Source organism: Callorhinus ursinus, unplaced genomic scaffold (assembly GCF_003265705.2).
Source record: "Callorhinus ursinus isolate GAN/ISIS: 27379988/994484 unplaced genomic scaffold, GSC_fseal_2.0 scaffold14, whole genome shotgun sequence".
Lineage (NCBI taxonomy): Eukaryota > Metazoa > Chordata > Mammalia > Carnivora > Otariidae > Callorhinus > Callorhinus ursinus.
In genome coordinates, this window is record NW_027397076.1 from 9,932,002 (window position 1) to 9,952,365 (window position 20,364).

The window sequence follows — 20,364 nt, forward strand, 5'->3', positions numbered from 1 at the left end:
TTTTTCTGATATAAGGATTGCCACCCCAGCTTTCTTTTGGTGTCCATTAGCATGGTAAATGGTTTTCCACCCCCTCACTTTCAATCTGGGGGTGTCTTTGGGAATAAAATGAGTCTCTTGCAGACAGCATATTGATGGGTCTTGTTTTTTAATCCAGTCTGATAGCCTGTGTCTTTTGATTGGGGCATTTAGCCCATTTACATTCAGGGTAACTATTGAGAGGTATGAATTTAGTGCCATTGTATTGCCTGTAAGGTGAGTGTTACTGTATATTGTCTGTGTTCCTTTCTGATCTGTGCTGCTTTTAGTCTCTCTCTTTGCTTAGAGGACCCCTCTCAATATTTCTTGGAGGGCTGGTTTCGTGTTTGCAAATTCCTTTAGTTTTTGTTTGTTTTGGAAGCTTTTTATCTCTCCTTCTATTTTCAGTGATAGCCTAGCTGGATATAGTATTCTTGGCTGCATATTTTTCTTGTTTAGTGCTCTGAAGATATCCTTCCAGTCCTTTTTGGCCTGCCAGGTCTCTGTGGATAGGTCTGTTGCCAATCTAATGTTTCTACCATCGTAGGTTACATATCTCTTCTCCCGAGCTGCTTTCAGGATTTTCTCTTTGTCTCTGAGACTCCTAAGTTTTACTATTAGATGTCGGGGTGTTGACCTATTTTTATTGATTTTGAAAGGGGTTCTCTGTGCCTCCTGGATTTTGATGCCTGTTTCCTTCCTCACATTAGGGAAATTCTCTGCTATTATTTGCTCCAATATGCCTTCTGCCCCTCTCTCTCTTTCTTCTTCTTCTGGGATCCCAATTATTCTAATGTTGTTTCGTCTTATCATATCGCTTATCTCTCGAATTCTGCCCTCGTGATCCTGTAGTTGTTTATCTCTCTTTTTCTCAGCCTCTTTATTTTCCATCATTTGGTCTTCTATATCACTGATTCTCTCTTCTGCCTCATTTATCCTAGCAGTTAGTGCCCCCATTTTTGATTGCACCTCATTAATAGCCTTTTTGATTTCGACTTGGTTAGATTTTAGTTCTTTTATTTCTCCAGAAAGGTTTTCTCTAATAACTTCTACGCTTTTTTCAAGCCCAGCTAGTATCTTTAAAGTCATGATTCTGAACTCTAGGTCCGACATCGTACTAATGTCCGTATTGAGTTAGGTCCCTGGCTGACGGTACTACCTCTTGCTCTTTTTGCTGAGGTGATTTTTTTCGTCTTGTCATTTTGTCCAGAGGAGAATAGATCAATGAGAGAACAAAATGCCAACAGTAAGAACATCCCCTGCGAATATACTCTATACAAATCAGAAAAGACCTGAAACCGGGGGACAAGAAAGGGAAAGAAAGAAAAAATAAAGAGAAAAGAAAGAAAGAAAAAAAATCAAAAAGAAAAAGATTAAAAGCAAAAACAGAACAATACAAAAAAAACCCGAATATGATCACATGTGATCAGGCTAGTGCATAGATCAGTGCCACAGACTAGATTTTGGGCATATTTTGGTCTGTTAGAAAAAATTTCCTCCTAAAATTTTAAAGGAAGAAAGACTTATATATACAAAATAAGGGTTGATACAATGAAGGGATGGAAGATGAGTGTAAAGATGAAAATTATAAAAGATTTTATAAAAGGAATTGATACGATAAGTTTGAAAAAAGAAAGAAGATTTAAAAAAAAAGGAGAGAATGTGATCAGGCAGGAGACTAGAACAAAGCCATACAGTAGTGATTTAGGGTATATTTTGATCTGTTAGTAGAATCTGTATCTCAAAATTTTAAAGAGAGAACAACTTATATATATATGCCAAAAATAAGGGTAACTACTATGAAGGGATAAAATATGACTCTAAAAATGAAAAATAATGTATTTTTTAAAAAAAAAGGGATTGATAAGATGTTGGTTGAAAAAGGGAAAAAGAGAAATTAAAAAAAACAATAAAAAAATTAACTTTGAAAAAGTAATGAATCATGTTAAAAAAAGTCATGAATTCTATGTGCAGTATTCCCCTAGCGCTGGAGTTCTCCCGTTCTCCTTGATCGGTAAACTTGGTCTTGGCTTGCTGGCTGTTTGTGCTGATCTTCTGGGGAAGGGGCCTGTTGCCGTGGTTCCCAAATGTCTTTGCCAGAGGCGGAATTGCCCCGCCCTTGTCGGTCCCAGCTAAGCAAGCTGCTCGGGTTTGCTCTCAGGAGCTTTTGTTCCCTGCAAGCTCTCGGTACAGCTTTGGAGGACCAGGGTGAAAATGGTGGCCTCCCAATCTCCGCCCCCCAGGAGGCAAGAACTCGGGGCTCCGCTCCTCAGTGTGCCCCCAGAGAAAAGTAGTCAGTCACTCCCGTGTCCCCGGTCTCTGGCCGCACTCCGAGCTCACCCGGCCTGTGACGGATCGTTTCTATCTCTGGCACCCGACCCTGTGTGGAGTCTCCAAACCCAGCAGATCCCTGCGGTGTGTTCCCGCGCCGCTCCTCCCGGGGGAGGAAGGGGAGTCTCCCTGGCTCTGCCGCTTGTTAGGTCCCTGCTGGAGGAGCAGTAGCCCGACTGGGCCGCAGATCACAGTTTATGGCAACCCCGAGCTGAGAGTCCGTGCCTCGGCTCCGTCTCTGCAGCCGGCTTCCCCGCTCCGATACCTGGGAGCTCTGCTGCACTCAGGCACCCCCGGTCTTTCCGTGACCCCGAGGGTCCTGAGACCACACTGTCCCACGAGGGTTCCACCTCCCGCTTAGCCACTGGAGCCACGTTCCTCCATGGAGCCAGCTTCTAAAAGTTCCGATTTTGTGCTCCGCGGCTCTAGCACTTCCCAGAAGCGGCCGACGGAGGCCCCCTCCCCCGCCATCTATGAATATCGCCTCAGATTCACTTCTCCACACGTCCTACCTTCCAGAAAGTGGTCGCTTTTCTGTTCAGAGAGTTGTTGCTACTCTCCTCTTCGATCTCCTGTTGAGTTCATAGGTGTTCAGAATGGTTTGTTCCCTATTCAGCTGAATTCCTGAGACCAGAGGAAATCTAGGTCTCCTACTCCTCCGCCATCTTGCTCTGCCCCCCTATTTTATTATTTTTAAAGATTTTATTTATTTGACGGAGAGAGAGAGAGCACAAGCAGGGGGAGCAGCTGGCAGAGGGTGAGGGAGAAGGTGTCTGAGCACCTGGGGCTCGATTCCAGGACCCTGGGGTCATGACCTGAGCTGAAGGCAGACACTTAACCAACTGAGCCACCCAGGCACCACACCCCCCCTTTTAAAAAGATTTTATTTATTTGACAGAAAGAATCATGCTATTTTATTCCTGTTATCTTGATGTCTGATGGCGTGCGTCTTCCCTTCAGGATTCTTTTGATTTTTTTTTCCTGTGTTAATTTTAGAATTAGCTTGTCAGTTTCTACAAAACTACTGAGATTTTTATTGAAATTTCATTGACTCTATAGAACAGTATTATCAGTATTTACTCCATGAGGATGGTATATTTCTCCATTTATTTAGGTCTCCTTACAAATTTTTTTCTAGCTTTATTGAGATATGAATGACAAATAAAAATAGCGTATATTTAGGCTGTACATGTGATTTTTTTTAAGATGTACATGTGATGACAATATACATATACATAAATATTTAAAATATTTTCTAGTGTTCTCTGTAGAGATCTTACTCATCTTTCATTAGTTTTATTACTAAGTATTTTATATATTTGATATTATTAATGGTACCATTTAAAAACTTCTGTGTCTATATGTATATATATATATACATTTTTTTTTTTTGCTGCTGCTACTGATGTATGAAACTAGTTGCTTTTTTATTTTGACCTCAAATCCAATGATTTTGCTATATTTCCTTATTAAGTCTAATAATTTATCTTTATGTTCCTTTGGATTTTCTACTAATTTTATTTCTTCCTTTTGATTGCTTCTGTCTTTTATTTCCTTTTCTTGCCTACTGCATTGGCTATGACTTCCAGTAAAGTGTTGAAGAGCAGTGGTGTTAGTGGCATCTTTATTTGGTTTCCTGGTCTCAAGAAGAAAGTTTTCATTGTTTCATTAAGTATGATGATTGCTGTAGATTTTTATTTTTATTTATTTTCGCGGTATAATGCATACAGGAGGTATGCATATAATATTTGTATAGCACAGTTCTCGTAAACTGAACACATTTGCGTCATAAGCACTCAGATCAACAAATCAGCTCTCCTGAAGCTCTTCTCTTACTCATTTGCATTTACTACTCCCAAAGGATTATCACTCTCCTGACTTCTAAATGCCGTAAGTTTTTAAAATAGAAACTCTATAAACAGTCTGAGACAGTTCCATTTTATTACTAGTTTGCTAGTTTCTTTTTTTTTTAAATCATGAATTGGTGTTGAATTTTATAGAAAGCTTTTCCTGCTTCTATTGAGATGATATAATTTTTATTTTATTTTTATTTTATATAATTTTTCTTTCTTAAGCTGTTCCAGTAGTAAATTGCATTATATTACTAGAATAGACTGAACTTGATCATCCTTTGATCTATTGTAGGATTTGATTTCCTGATACTTCATTTAGGAGTTTGCATTCATAGATTTTGCCTTTGATTTTGCTTTCTTGAGATATCCTTATACAGTTTTGGTATTGTCATCCTGGCATTCAAAAACACATTTGGAAGTGTTTCCTATTTTTCTGTTCTGTAAAAGAGTTAAGTGTACCATGGGCATTATTTCTTTCTTAAGAATTTGGTGGAATTAAGAGATTCATATCAAAAGTTGTCTCTAAGATGGGTTAGAATGGGGAAGAAATGGAGGTATGTTGGTTTTTGTTCTAATTCTGATGTAAGGTGATGATGGCTTTGACTAGGTTGGTGGCATGGGAAGAGAAAGGACAAACAATAGCAACACTGACCTTTTGACGTATATAGCATTTTTTTAAAAGATTTTATTTATTTAATTGACAGAGAAGAGAGACAGCGAGAGAGGGAGCACAAGCAGGGGGAGTGGGAAAGGGAGAAGCAGGCTTCCTGCCGAGCAGGGAGCCCGATGTGGGTCTTGATCCCAGGATGCTGGGATCATGACCTGAGCTGAAGGCAGTCGCTTAACCGACTGAGCCACCCAGGCACCCGACTCATATAACATGCTATAGCTCATACATTGCTTTTATTTGATTTTTACAGTGATCTTGGGAAGTAGAAGATTTAAGGAAAGGGTAAGTTGAAGAGAACTGTAAGGTTTGGCTTTTAAATTACTGAGAGATTAGTGGTGCCACTGACTTAAGTGGGGATGTCAGGTTCTTTTTTTTCCTCTCTTGTTGAAGAGGGATTATGGAACATATGTCTTATTATTTTCTTCCTTGGACCACCTTTGAACGAAAGAAGAAATTTAAAAACAAAAATAAATCAGTGGTGATGCTGGAAATCAGGAAGCATGGCCTAAGAATACCATAATTCCCTTATCTGTAAAATGATAGGCTTAGATAAAGTGATTGGTATATTTTTCAGATTTCTAAACTTCTGTTAATTATATAGGCTAACGTACAAATTCACATCATCTTGTAATTTATTTCGTAGAAGAGACCTGGGAGAGCAATTACTAGAATCATACCTTTGACAATTAATTTTTTGACAAATTACTCCTTTTTTTTTTTAACAATATACTCTTAACACAATACTACATTTTTAGGAAAAAGCATTGGAATAAGGGGCAATGGTGGGAAAATGCTAAGAAAAAAATCGACACGTAAGCCAGGGTGTGAGCCACATAAATTACTTTCCTGCGTGGGATGGCAAATAAGCAAACAAATCAATGTAGCTAATCTTAATACAGTAAATCTTGGCTCAAATATGAAGCAAATGGAGTAATGGGGAAATGTGGCAGAGAACAAAGTTAATTCTGATAAAGGTGAGGAAAAGTAGGTAAGCAAAAAAGAAAAAATGTTCCTTTAAGTTCTATATGTTTGATAAACATATGCTTGGTACTTCTTTAATAGAGCCGTAAAAACTATCCTAGTAAAGGGTAGTTTCATTTAAAGTATTTGTATTTTTCAGTTGGGAAGACTAGGCACAAAGGTGGTTTCAGCTCCACATCAGGGATTCTTAGGTTGTCGGCAGTAGAAACCAACTCTTCCTAAGGAAGCAGAAAAGGAATCTATTGGGAAGTTACTAGGTGGTTCACAGAATTAAAGAAAGGGCTCAAGATGAGGCTCAGGGCAGCATTAGGTGTCTAAACAGCAGGAAAACAGTATGGAGATTCCTCAGGACGTTAAAAATAGAGCTACCGTATGACCCAGTGATTGCACTACTGGGTATTTACCCCAAAGATACATAGCGAAAAGAAGGGGCACATGCACCCCAATGTTCATAGTAGCAATGTCCAAACTAGCCAAACCATGAAAGGAGCTGAGATGTCCTTCAACGGATGAATGGATAAAGAAGATGTGGTTCATATATACAATGGAATATTATTCAACTATCAGAAGGGATGAATATCTACCATTTACATCCACATGGATGGAACTAGAGGGTATTATGCTAAGTGAAATAAGCCAAGCAGAGAAACACAATTATATGGTTTCACTCATATGTGGAATATAAGGAGTAGTGCAGAGGACAATAGGGGAAGGGAGGGAAAACTGAATGGGAAGAAATCAGAGAGGGAGACAAACCATATGAGACTCTTGACTCTGGGAAACAAACCGAGGGTCGCAAAAATGGAGGTGGGTGGGGGGACGGGGTAACTGGGTGATGGGCATTAAAGAGGGCACGTGATGTGATGAGCACGGGGTGTTATACTCAACTAATGAATCATTGAACATTACATCAAAAACTAATGATGTACTATACCTTGGCTAATTGAATTTAAATAAAAAAAATAAACAGCAGGGTTTTCTCGTCAGAGCTCCAGTTCTGTGACATGATCTTTCCATCCTTAAGCCACTCCACTTTAGATCTAAATTTTGGAGACCATCTCCTTGGCAGAGCTTGGATTATTAGTCATCTCTGTTTAAGAGGGAGGCAGGGCACATTGATTTATGGTCCCAACAAGAATGAATACAATAAAGAAGAGGGAGTTCTCTGAAATGAATGGAGTGTTGTTACCAAAAGAAGGAAGAAATGAATTATAGGCAGCCAGCTCCCCACAAATATTTACTGTGTAGTCCAAGTTGAGGCATAGGTCTAAGTAAAAGAACTCCTAATTTAGATGGAATAGAGACCAAAAAACTCCACAAGAACCCCAGACCTTCTTTTTTGCATGACTTCTAAGCTAGGTTCTGTCTGCCTACTTTTCCAGCTTCTGTTAAGTAGATGACTTCATAAGTTTGCTTTATGTCAAGCTCCTTTTCCTCTGCTTCTTACTTTCCTTCATAGGTATAGTTACATGTAAAAAAATTTCCAAAAATTGTGACTTGCAGCTCTTACTTGGCTGCTAAGCATTCACAGCTGCCAGGATTTCCCAACTACTCTTTTCTACACTGTCTAGGATGTCTTGGCACTGACTGCTTCTGGAACTAAGACCAAGACTGGCGGAGTTCTTCAAACACTGTATAAATAACCCAGTTTTACCCCTGAGATCATTTTCCATATACAGACTTGAATAAAGGGCAGTTAGGAGTCCAGGAGGCCAATCTATAAAGGATGCTAAAATATCACTGGGGTAGAATAGAAACATGGGTACTAGTTAGCTCAGTACAAGTCTAAATTGTCCCTTTCCCCCCTCAAGTAGGCAGTATCTTGGAGTAGAAAATTATTACAGTTGGGCAGTGCCCCTACACCATGAAGTAGCTTTGAATCTTACTTAAAGAATATAGATTTGAAAAGGAAACCAAATTATTTGCCTGTATAAGACACTCACATAACTATATGGTTCTGTTAGTTTCTTACACTAACTGCTCGTTAACACTGATGTTGCTTGCCTGAAATTGTCTGGGGATGCAGTGTGATGGTGTGGGAGAGTGGAAAGATCACTAGGCAAAGGGTAAAGAGGCATAAACTGTGGGTTCAGCCTTAGTTATCTCTACAAATTCCAAATATAGAAGAGAAGAGGAAAGCTATAGTTGCACTCTGTAGTAGGTCAGGATCTAGGCACGTTAGAGCTAACTCATTAGTGTCTTGAGTGCATTCTGTTTTGGGAAGTAATGATGATATCTAAGGATGGAGACTTTGCTATATGCAAGACACTGTCTCGGGCTTTTAAAAGATCTCATCTAAATCACCTGGCAACTCTCCAAGGTAGATGATGTTATTCTCATTTCACAGGTCAGGAAGCTGTCCACGGCTTAAGAACTTGCCCAAAGTCACACGGTCAGTAATTGCAAAATTGAAATTCATACCCCAGTACTATCCAACTCCAAAGTCCATGCTCCTTCTTTCTTTAAGAATTTTAGAATCTGTTCTGTTACTCAGATCTGTTAAGATCTGTTATTCATCTTGTATGCTGCTGTTTAACTTAGTATCTATCACAGAGTAAGCTAGGAGGGAAGATTAGTTAATGTGAACAAAGGCAGAAGATACAAATGCTCAGGTATGTTCCACTTAATAATATATAGTCCAGTGGTTTGAACAAGGAGTATGTGAAGGAGAGTGTGATGTCATTTTGAAAGTTAGATTGAGGTGGGATCATGAAATCCTTGGTTATTAGGTCAAAGGATTGTAAATATTTTCAACAGTCATTGGGAAACCCCTGGAGATTTTTTTCCAAATAGAAAAAATTAAGGGATAGAACTTTTTTTCGCCAGCATCAGGAAAAATGAGTTTGGGTTTTGGGGATGTTGAGATAGAGGTTCTAAGAAGATCATTGGCACAGCCTGGAAATACATGATTGAGCTTTGGAGAGAGGTCAAGGATTGATAAATTTGAGGGGCGCCTTGGTGGCTCAGTCATTAGGCATCTGCCTTCAGCTCAGGTCATGATCTCAGGGTCCTGGAATCAAGCCGTGTGTCGGACTTCCTGCTCCGAGGGAAGCCTGCGTCTCCCTCTCCCACTCCCCCTGCTTGTGTTCCCTCTCTTGCTGTGTCTCTCTCTGTCAAATAAATAAATAAAATCTTAAAAAAAAAAAAGAAATTTGAGAGGCACCCACATAGAAAAGCAGCAAAAAGAAAAAAAAATCACTATTTAGAGGTTAGTCTATATATGAATGAGTAAATGAATGGCACAGCCCACATGAAAGTGTTAGTTCCTAACAAGGTTTGCCTCTCCATTCCTTGTGACATCTGGGTATAGGGATAGAGAATTCTGTACCATGCTGTTCTTTCCATCTGGTCTAGGAATACTGGGTGAACTCTCTGGAGACATCTGCTAAGGGAGATAAATCCAGTTTTTCTTTCTCATGTCGTCTTCTCCACCTTTACATTTTCTCTTTTTCACTCCCTTTCTCCCCTACGGGATTCTATTTCTCCCCACTGCTGCAGTAAAAATGTTTGGTGGCATGGTATAAGAGAAAAATAGAAGGGACTGTAGCACTTGGATGTTGAGTGGGAAGGTGAAAGTGGTGCATGAGATCAATTTGTTATTCTGTATTAAAGATCCTAGCATATCCCTAAACTTGAATATCCTTAAACTTTATATCTTTGATAACTGAATAGCATTCATAGTATTTAGCTGCATTAAGCAAGACATATGAACAAGCTAGACTACTTAGCATTATAGAAAATATGAGACAATTTTTAGGACATATTTGCCATGGCAGAATAATAGCACCCTTGTTCAGGTGACAGATAAAAATAAAAATATTTTATAGCATATAAACTGGGTTTTTTAGCTGTCTTAAGTCTACCTTTGTGCTTTTTCTTAGTCGATATTATATAAATAACACAGATGTTCTGCTTTAAATGTACCTTAGAAAAACAGTCTAGTGCTGATTTTGACTATGGAGGAGAGCCTTTCATGTTTTTCCACTCTGAAACTTACTCTGTGCTTTTTTTTTTTTTTAATATCCTTTTACAAATACAATCCTGAAATGCTTTCTTTCCTTTTTTGATGCGTAAGAGCATGCTCATTGGAAGCATATTGTGTGTGAAGATTGTTGCTTGTTCAATTTTGTGCACTGATGGTGAGCAGAAAATCTTTTTAGCTTCTTTCTTTGGAAAAATGATTTATACAACACCACTCCAAAAATTCAGTGTTAACAGTAAAATTACTTCTAGAGCTGTTACAATGAAGAATAAGAGAAAACCTATGTTAAAAATGAATAATGCATTTATTTTAATCTTTGGCTTCCCTCCTCCACCATCTTCTTATTTGGCTACTAAAAAGGATTCAGTTAAATTCCCCAAAAGTGCTTTTTTTTTTTTTTTTCTGGAGCTGTTCCAGTGACATGTCAAAAGAATTTTGAAAAAGAACATTCACTTATGTATAACAGCTTTGGAATACGTAATAGGATATATTAGTATGCTTTTAAAAGGATCATGGGTAGAGCATGAAGAATATAAAAGAAGTGTGTGAGCTCTTTTATTGTTCATGATTAAACCAAAATTGTTTGCATGTGAACAGATTTAATTGTTTACAAAATCTGCATAACACTGTCAACAGAATGAGATGATGGGGAGGGAGACATAAGAGCTTTTAGCCTGATTATGATTCATAGATGTTCATCTAATAAATTGCTTTTCCTAAATATAATCTGAAAGAAAAATAGCAATGAAAACAATTAGGTACTTATACACAACTAAAAATAATTCTATTGATTCTGTATTTTTAATTATAGGTTAATCTGAATCAGGAGGGTAACAAGACTTAGAAAACAAATAAGGTGTCCTTAGATTCCTTAGGAGGGTAGTGACAGAGTAACTAGACACCTCTTTTTAAAGAAATTGCTCTTAACGATTTGATTTACTATACTAAGGATTTTTTTATTTTTATTTATTTATTTATTTATTTTTAAAGATTTTATTTATTTATTTGACAGAGAGAGCGAGAGCAGGAACACAAGCAGGGGGAGTGGGAGAGGGGAAGCAGGCCCCCTGCTGAGCAGGGAGCCCGATGCGGGACTTGATCCCAGGACCCTGGCATCATGACCCGAGCCGAAGGCAGACGCCCAACGACTGAGCCACCCAGGCACCCAAGGATTTTTTTAAATACTGATTTTTCTTCCTTTTTTAAGTGATTATATGAAAATATGAAGCGATCAATATCATCATTCTCTCTCTAAAAATATTCTTATTTTACAATTTATAACTTAATACATCTATTTCCACTTTCTCTTACATATTTTTCTCTACACTGGTCAGATATGAATGGGTCTTTGACAATACGTAGAATTGTATTGTTTGTGGAATGTGCCTAATGACTGTGGTAGTCTGATTGCTTTACTAATCCCGTCACACACACTTTTGAAACCATTCTCCATGTGTTCTTTAAAGAGCTCTAACATATATATTTGATCATATCAGTAGACTACTTAAGATTCTTGAGAGACTTTGATGACCCCAGCCTTTGCACAAAGTCTTCCCTATGTATGTATTACTGTCAGCAACCTTATACCTCCCTCTACTCTACCTGGAAAATAGGGTTTTTTTGTTTTTTGTCTTTAGGATACAACTCAAGCCCTGATCTCCTTTTTTTATGAAGCCTTCTCCAGACTTTTACAGGCTGATTTGTCCTGTGTTTTTTGCCTTTGTGTTTTCATTGTAGAATTTTATCGTAACACCTGTAACACTTTTTTTTTTTTTTGATGTCCGTGTTTGTGTTCCTCTTCTAAACTCAGAACTCTAAAGAGGAAGGAAGTCCAAGTAGTGTTTTGAAATTCCCAATAAATATTAAACTTTGAGTTTTAGAAATAAGAAGTCATAATTCTTAGAAATTTTTGGGAATTCCTGAAAGCATAAGTTGTTCTTAAAATACTTAAAGCAGTCTTTATAGGCTATATTCATTATTATGAATACCTAAAATTTCATATATTATATGAGAAATATTAAGTTTAGTAGTGCAGCCTCCAGTGAATATTCAAACACTAGAAAACACCAGTGAACAGTTAGTGCGTTTTTCAAATTATGTAACATTCAGACTTCTAGTAAAGCTTAATAGGCTACACAGAATCACATGGCAAATTGCTAATGTAAGGACTTACTTTGCTTGTAAAACTTGTTATTTCTTGAAATACTACTCATAGGATTTACATAAAGTATCTTATATAAATATGTTAATGTTTATTTTATTTTCAAGAGTGATTCACTCTTGGCAGCAAATAGGGCCATGAACACACACATAACCTGACAATAGCTACAAACAAGATTGACTAATTAAATTATGACCCTCTTCTATGTTTGCCTGCCATGGTTCCTAGAAATGTTGACCTTAACCTTCTGCTCCTTGTGTTGTGTCAGCACTGACTGCTCTTGTTGCCAGCTTGACATCTGTATGTTCTTTTAACCAGTAATGTCTCCTTGTTGTTAAGCTTTAATTCTCACAGCAGAATTACAATACTTATTTTAGTTCTGATTTTCCTCATTTCTGGACTGATTTTTTTTTAGGGGGGATTTGGAATTCAAAAAATTATAAATTTTCTGAGAAATGCTGGAAAGTAATTCTTACATGGAAATGGTCTCCAATGCTTAACATATCAGACATTCAGTAAAATGTTTTGAGATATTTCTTAAGTGAATGTTCCTCTGTAGTCCTAAAGCATCTAAGATAGTGTCTGGTACTTAAAGATACTTAAAATACTTTAATGATTGAATCTGTAGGTTTTTTTTTTGAATCAGTGTCATGATAAAGTAGGACATGAGAGTTTAGATTTGGTATTGCCACCGGACGTGCCAGGTTAGCTTACATTTTTTGGTGGCTTGGGAGCAGGTGTCCTTTATTTAGCTAAAATCTATGAGAAAACTCGTAAGATGGATAGAACTCACCAAAAACTCCCTGTTATATGCATTTGTAGCACTCTATGCCTATCTTTTATAGTGTTTCTGTCTATGGCCATTAATTAATTACTTGTCTGATTATTTGATTGGTATTTGTATTCTTGACTAGACTAGGCTTCCTGAGGGTAGGGATTATTTCCCTTCTATTCACAGGTGTGATCCTAGAAGGTGCTAGTTAACCGCAGTACATGCATGGAATAAGCAGTTTATTAAGTATTTATTTTATGCATAAGTGAATGAAGGAGATAGCAATCTGAATGAAGCAGAATAGTCCCAGAATGTGAACCTGTTTTATATGAGATCCCTGAGAGGTTCTGAAGAACATAATTTGAAAACCACTACTATATTCCTTGATACAGGCTGCATAATTATGTTGCATAGTCTTGCAAAAGATTTTCAGTATTTAGGACTGGCAGTGAAATGTTATTACCCTAACTGTATGCCTTTTACCCTGTTTTAGTAACATCTTTCAGTATGCGAGATAGTGCATTATTAGTATTGTCATTGTTCCTATTATTTACTTCCTTGCGACCTCTTTAGAAAAAATGTTCCACCCCTTTCAACTTACTATTTTTGCCCAAATAACTCCAAGGACCTCATAATACAATGTTCTAAATTCCAAAGATTAAAAAAAATTCCTTAAATTTTTAGTATCTCCTTCTTGATTAGTGTAACTAGATTTGTGAAATGGAATAGTAGGTATAGTAATACTTAGGATGTTTTTACTTATGTCCTGATTTCATCATGGTGATCACGTTGGAGCAGGGTGAGGGAGGAAAACCTTATTTGGAAAAGTTGAACTGGAGGGGATTGGAGATTGGGGTATGTGGCAGAAGAGGCATTAATCTTCTGAATAGGTATTTTAGATAAGAATTCTCTGAACATGTTAAGACTTTGCTCAACTTCTTTTCACTCTTTTTAACACAGAAGACCATTTGTATTCTGATGATTTCTTGGGTTTCAAATGGTCAGGATAAAAAACCAAAACAAAAGAGTTTAGTTCCACACAGGACTAGTTTCTGGAGCTGGAAAATACAGAGGTGGAGAGCCGCTACTCAGAATGTTTGGTTGTTGTCCTGGAAAACTAAAGTTTATGCTTAGAGTGAAAATGTAGATGTCTTATTAGTACAGATTTTTATGGAAAGTCAAACAGAAAGGAGCTGGAAAGGAAGAGCATATTATTGAATCTCTTGTATTCTTCAATTTTCAAAACACTAATTCTTGGATTTTTATTAGGTGTCTTTTATTTCTTTTAGTTGTGGGGAACTTGGACTAGTGTTTGTGGCTGATTTAGAGTATATTGATCTAGCTAAGAAGAGTTTTCCCCATATGTATTTGCCAAAAGTAAACAAAGCCATCAGTTTTGAACTTGACATTAACAGATTCCTCACTGAAAAAGAGCAATCAAGCAAATTTAATCTATTCATATAAAATTAACTCTGTCCCTTGAGTCACTTAATGTAATTGTGGTATTTCTGCTTGGGATTGTAAAATGCCTTCAACTGTTTTGTAGGAATTAAAAAGGAAGTAAAAAATAGCTATTTTATATTTATAAAAACCTAGCATTATTGATGTGTTTTGTGTATTGAAAATTTGAGTTAGATGATAGAGAATTTGGTTTACTCTGAAGTTACACATTTAAAATAAAGGCTACAGCAAGAAGATGGGACTTTCAAGTTACTTAGGGACTTAAGATAAATATTAGAGAAAAGAAAGAGTTCATAAAAATAATAACTCAGACAATGAATGGACTTTTTTTTTTTAATCTATATTTTTATACTGGGGGGAGGGAGTAGAAAAGAAAGCCCCAATACTGGGCCCTATTCAATGACAGCTTCTTGTTCCATAGGGTTAAGGAAGACTTTGAGGAAATAAAAGTTGTTTGGAAAAATCCAGGTATAGTTGCTTTGTATATTGTGATGGGTAGAGTGATGAAGGGAAATGTGAAGGCCCCTCACACCCTCCATCTTGCCTCAGACTATGTCCCTGAACCCTGGGGCAGAGAAAGTGCCACTTTCATTCCTGCTTCTTGGGATTGTTGACAGCCACATAGTGATAGAGAACGACAAGCAGGAAGAGTGACATGCCCAGCTTGTTGGTGAAGATGGCGAGCCGCACATCTGTGATCATCCTATTAGCTGGGCTTGTTCCGATGCAGTGTGCGCACTAGCTCCAACGAGTGGACATTTTTGAAAAATAAACCAGTGATTAAAAATGTGATTAAAATAGTGTTTCAGAAGGCACGAAAAAAACACAGAGAGAAATAGAGGAAAAAAGGTGTGTATGATACATCCAAGGGATCTAACATTCTAGTCATAGATGTTCTAGAAAGGGAGAATAAGTAGATAGAGGAAACAGTAATAAAAGAAAATAACATTTCCCCAAGATGAAGACAGATTTGAGTCTTTCAACTGAAAGTGCAGAGAAAGTGGTAACCAAAACTATTGGAGGAAAAAGACCTGCCCTTAGATATATCCTGGCAGAATTTCTGAATCCTAGGGACAAAAATCATATTACAAGAATCAAGGCTGAAAAAGCAGGTAGTATTTATTTTATTTATTTATTTTTAAAAGATTTTATTTATTTGACAGAGAGAGACACAGTGAGAGAGGGAACACAAGCAGGGGGAGTGGGAGAGGGAGAAGCAGACTTCCTCATGGAGCAAGGAGCCTGATGCAGGGCTCGATCCCAGGACCCTGGGATCATGACCTGAGCCAAAGGCAGACACTTAATGACTGACCCACCCATGTGCCCCAAGCAGGTACTATTTAAAAAGGAGAGAGAATCAAATTGACCTTGGTCTTCCTGACTGTAACAGTGGATGCTAGAAGATAGTGGAGCAGTGTATTCAGAGTATTAAGGTAAAAAAAAATTTTGCCTTTATTATATGTATTCAGTTTATACATATGTAGCTATTTTTTGTAGTATCAAGGCAGATATGTAAGACAAAATTCCTCAGGTTCTTTGGACAAATGAAGTTGAACCAGAATCAGTTTTTTTAATTGATAGTAGTACAGTAACAGTAAGGACTTTAACTCTCCACTTACATCAGTGGATATATCATCCAAACAGAGTATCAACAAGGAAACAGTGGCTTTGAATGACATTGGATGAGATGGATCTAACAAATATATTTAGAACATTCTATCCAAAAACAGCAGAATATGCATTCTTTTCAAGTGCACATGAATATTCTCCAGAATAGATCACATGTTAGGCTACAAAACAAGCCTCAACAAATTCAAAAAGATCAAAGTCATACCATGTATCTTTTCCAACCAAAATGCTATGAAACTAGAAGTGAACCACAAGAAAAAATCTGGAAAGAACACAGATACCTGGAGCTTGAATAACATGCTACTTAACAATGAATGGGTTGACCAAGAAATCAAAAAGGAAATAAAAAAATATGTGGAGACAAATGAAAATGAAAACACAATGGTCCAAATGTTTGGGATGCAGCAGAAGCAGTTCCCAGAGGGAAGTTTATGGCAATACAGGCCTACCTCAAGAAACAAGAGAAATCTTGAACGAACAACCTAATCTTATACCTAAAGGAGCTAGAAAAAGAAGAACAAACAAATCCCCAAACCAGTAGAAGCAAGGAAATAATAAAGATTAGAGCAGAAATTAATGAAATAGACTATAAAAAACCCCAAAAGAACAGATCTATGAAAGTAGGAGCTGGTTCTTTGAAAAGAACAACAAAACTGATAAACATTTAATGAGACTCAAAAGAAAAAAAGAGGACTCAAACAAAATCACAAATGAAAGAGGAAAAATAACAACTGGCACCACAAAAATATAAAGGATTATAGGAGAATATTGTGAAAAATTATATGCCAGCAAATTGGACAAACTAGAAAAAAATGGATTAAGTCCTAGAGTTATATAAGCTACCAAAACTGAAGCAGGAAGAAATGGAAAATTTGAACAGATTGATTACTGGTTACCAGCAATGAAATTGGACCAGTGATTTAAAAATTCCCAGCAAATAGGGACACCTGGGTGGCTCAGTGGGTTAAGCACTTCCCTTCAGCTCAGGTTATGATCCCAGGGTCCTGGAGTCGAGCCCCATGTTGGACTCCCTACTCTGTGGGAGCCTGCTTCTCCCTCTTCCTTTGCCGCTCCCTGCACTTGTGCTCGCATGCCCTCTCTCTCTCCCTCTTTCTCTCTTTCAAATAAATAAATAAAATCTTAAAAAACAAAAACAAAAAACCCAGCAAACAAAGTCCAGGGCCGGTGGTTGGCTTCATAGGTGAATTCTACCAAACATTTATTTTTTTGTCTTTTCTTCAAGACTTTATTTAAATTCAAGTTAGTTAACATATAGTATAGTATTAGTTTCAGAGTAGAATCTAGTGATTCATCACTTACATGTAACACCCAGTGCTCATCACAACAAATGGCCCCTTTAATGCCCATCACCTATTTAGCCGATCCCCCACTCACCTCCCCTCCAGCAACCCTGTTTCTTCTCTATTGTTAAGAGTCTCTTATGGTTTGCCTCCCTCTCTGTCTTTATCTTACTTTATTTTTCCTTTCCTTCCCCTGTGTTCATCTGTTTTGTTTCTTAAATTCCACATATGAGTGAAATTACATGGTGTTTATCTTTCTCTGACTGACTTATTTCACTTAGCACAATACACTCTAGTTCCATCACATACTGCAAATGGCAAGATTTCATTATTTTTGATGGCTGAGTAATATTCCATTGTATGTATATGTGTGTATGTATATATATGTGAATGTGTATATATATATATATATATACACCTCCTCTTCTTCATCCGTTCATCAGTTGATGGGCATCTGGGCTCTTTCCATACTTTGGTTATTGTTAATAGTGCTGATATAAACTTTAGGGTGCTTGTGCCCCTTTGAATCACAATGTTTGTATCCTTTGGATAAATACCTAGTAGTACAATTGCTGGGTTGTAGGGTAGTTCTGTTTTTAACTTGTTGAGGAACTTCCATACTGTTTTCCAGACTGGCTGCACCAATTTGCATTCCCATCAACAGTATAAGAGTCTACCAACCACTTAAAGGAGAATTAATACCTGTTCTTCTCAAACTATCCCAAAAAATAGGAGGAAGGAAAACTTCCAGATTCATTCGATGAGGCCAGCATTACCCTGATACCAAAACCAGATAAAGACATTACAATAAAAGAGGATTAGAGGGGGCGGAGCAAGATGGCGGAGGAGTAGGAGACCTAGATTTCGTCTGGTCTCAGGAATTCAGCTGAATAGGGATCAAACCATTCTGAACACCTACGAACTCAACAGGAGACCGAAGAAGAGAGTAGCAACAACTCTCTGAACAGAAAAGCGACCACGTTCTGGAAGGTAGGACGTGCGGAGAAGTGAATCCGAGGCGATATTCGGGAGGATAGACGGCGGGGGAGGGGCCTCCGCCGGCCGCTTCTGGCAAGTGGTAGAGCCGCGGAGCACAAAATCGGACCTTTTAGAAGTCGGCTCCGCGGAGGGACGTCGCTGCAGTGGCTAAGCGGGGGGTGGAATCCTCCCGGGACAGTGTGGTCTCAGGACCCTCGGGGTCACAGAGAGACCGGGGGAGCCTGAGTGCGCCAGAGCTCCCAGGTATCGGAGCGGGGAAGCCGGCTGCAGAGACGGAGCAGAGTCGCGGGCTCTCAGCTCGGGGTGGCCATAGACTGTGACCCGCGGCCCAGTCGGGCCACTGCTCCTCCAGCAGGGACCCAACAGGCGGCAGAGCCAGGAAGACTCCCCTTCCTTCCCGGGGAGGAGCGGTGCGGGAACGCACTGCAGGGATCTGCTGGGTTTGGAGACTCTGCGCGGGGTTGGGTACCAGAGATAGCAACGCTCGGTCACAGGCCGGGTGAGCACGGAGTGCGGCCGGAGACCGGGGACACGGGAGTGACTGCTTTTCTCTGGGGGCACACTGAGGAGCGGGGCCCCGAGTTCTCGGCTCCTCCGGGTAGAGATTGGGAGGCCACCATTTCTGCCCTGGTCCTCCAAGGCTGTACGGAGAGCTTGCAGGGAACAAAAGCTCCTGAGAGCAAACCGGAGCAGCTTCCTTAGCCCGGACCGACAAGGGCGGGGCAATTCCGCCTCCGGCAAAGACATTTGGAAACCACAGCAACAGGCCCCTCCCCCAGAAGATCAGCACAAACAGCCAGCAAGCCAAGACCAAGTTGATCGATCAAGGAGAACGGGAGAACTCCAGCGCTAGGGGAATACTGCACATAGATTCATGGCTTTTTTTTTTTTTTTTTTTTTTAACCATGATTCATTATTTCATCAAAGTTAATTTTTGTTGACTGTTTTTTTTATTTTTCTTTTTCCCTTTTTTTTAACCAACATCTTATCAATCCCTTTTTAAAAAAAAAAATTTTTTTTCATTTTTCATTTTTAGAGTCATATTTTATCCCTTCATAGTAGTAACCCTTATTTTTGGCATATATATATAAGTTGTTCTCTCTTTAAAATTTTGAGGTACAGTTTCTTCTAACAGATCAAAATATACCCTAAATCACTAGTGTATGGCTTTGTTCTAGTCTCCTGCCTGATCACATTCTCTCCCTTTTTCCTTTTTTTTTTTTTCTTTTCTTAAATCTTCTTTCCTTTTTCAAACAACTTATCTTACCAAGTCCTTTTATAAAACCTTTTATAATTTTCATCTTTACAGTCATCTTCCATCCCTTCATTGTATCAACCCTTATTTTGTACATATATGTCTTTCTTCCTTTAAAATTTTAGGAGGCACTTTTTTCTAACAGACCAAAATACGCCCAAAATCTAGTGTGTGGCACTGATCTATGCACTAGCCTGATCATATTTGATCATATTCTGCTATTTTTGTATTGTTTTGTTTTTGTTTTTATCTTTTTTTTTCTTTTTTCTCTTTCTTTTTTCTTTCTTTCCCTTTCTTTCCCCCTGGTTTCAGGTCTTTTCTGATTTGTATACAGTATATTTGCTGGGGACGTTGTAAACCTGTTAGCATTTCGTTCTCTCATTCATCTATTCTCCTCTGGACAAAATGACAAGACGAAAGAAATCACCTCAGCAAAAAGAACAAGAGGTACTACCATCAGCCAGGGACCTACTCAATACAGACATTAGTATGATGTCGGACCTAGAGTTCAGAATCATGACTTTAAAGATACTAGCTGGGCTTGAAAAAAACGTGGAAGTTATTAGAGAAACCCTTTCTGGAGAAATAAAAGAACTAAAATCTAACCAAATCGAAATCAAAAAGGCTATTGATGAGGTGCAATCCAAAATGGGGGCACTAACTGCTAGGATAAATGAGGCAGAAGAGAGAATCAGCGATATAGAAGACCAAATGATGGAAAATAAAGAGGCTGAGAAAAAGAGAGAGAAACAACTACAGGATCACGAGGGCAGAATTCGAGAGATAAGTGATACGATAAGACGAAACAACATTAGAATAATTGGGATCCCAGAAGAAGAAGAAGAGAGAGAGAGGGGGGCAGAAGGTATATTGGAGCAAATTATAGCAGAAAACTTCCCTAATGTGAGGAAGGAAACAGGCATTAAAATCCAGGAGGCACAGAGAACCCCT

General features: G+C 38.4%; 2 protein-coding genes across 14 annotated transcripts in view; one reads left to right on the forward strand and one right to left on the reverse strand.

The window, feature by feature from the left end:
* ANKS1B (ankyrin repeat and sterile alpha motif domain containing 1B) overlaps positions 1–20,364 on the forward strand; it is a 1,107,306-nt gene that overhangs the window by 113,652 nt on the left and 973,290 nt on the right. The gene's annotated exons all lie outside the window — the stretch shown is intronic.
* Positions 14,605–14,931, reverse strand: LOC112832018 (dolichyl-diphosphooligosaccharide--protein glycosyltransferase subunit 4-like). Its single transcript, XM_025882522.2, has one exon. The coding sequence runs from the start codon at positions 14,929–14,931 to the stop codon at positions 14,818–14,820; it is 114 nt and encodes a 37-aa protein (XP_025738307.1). The 3' UTR covers positions 14,605–14,817.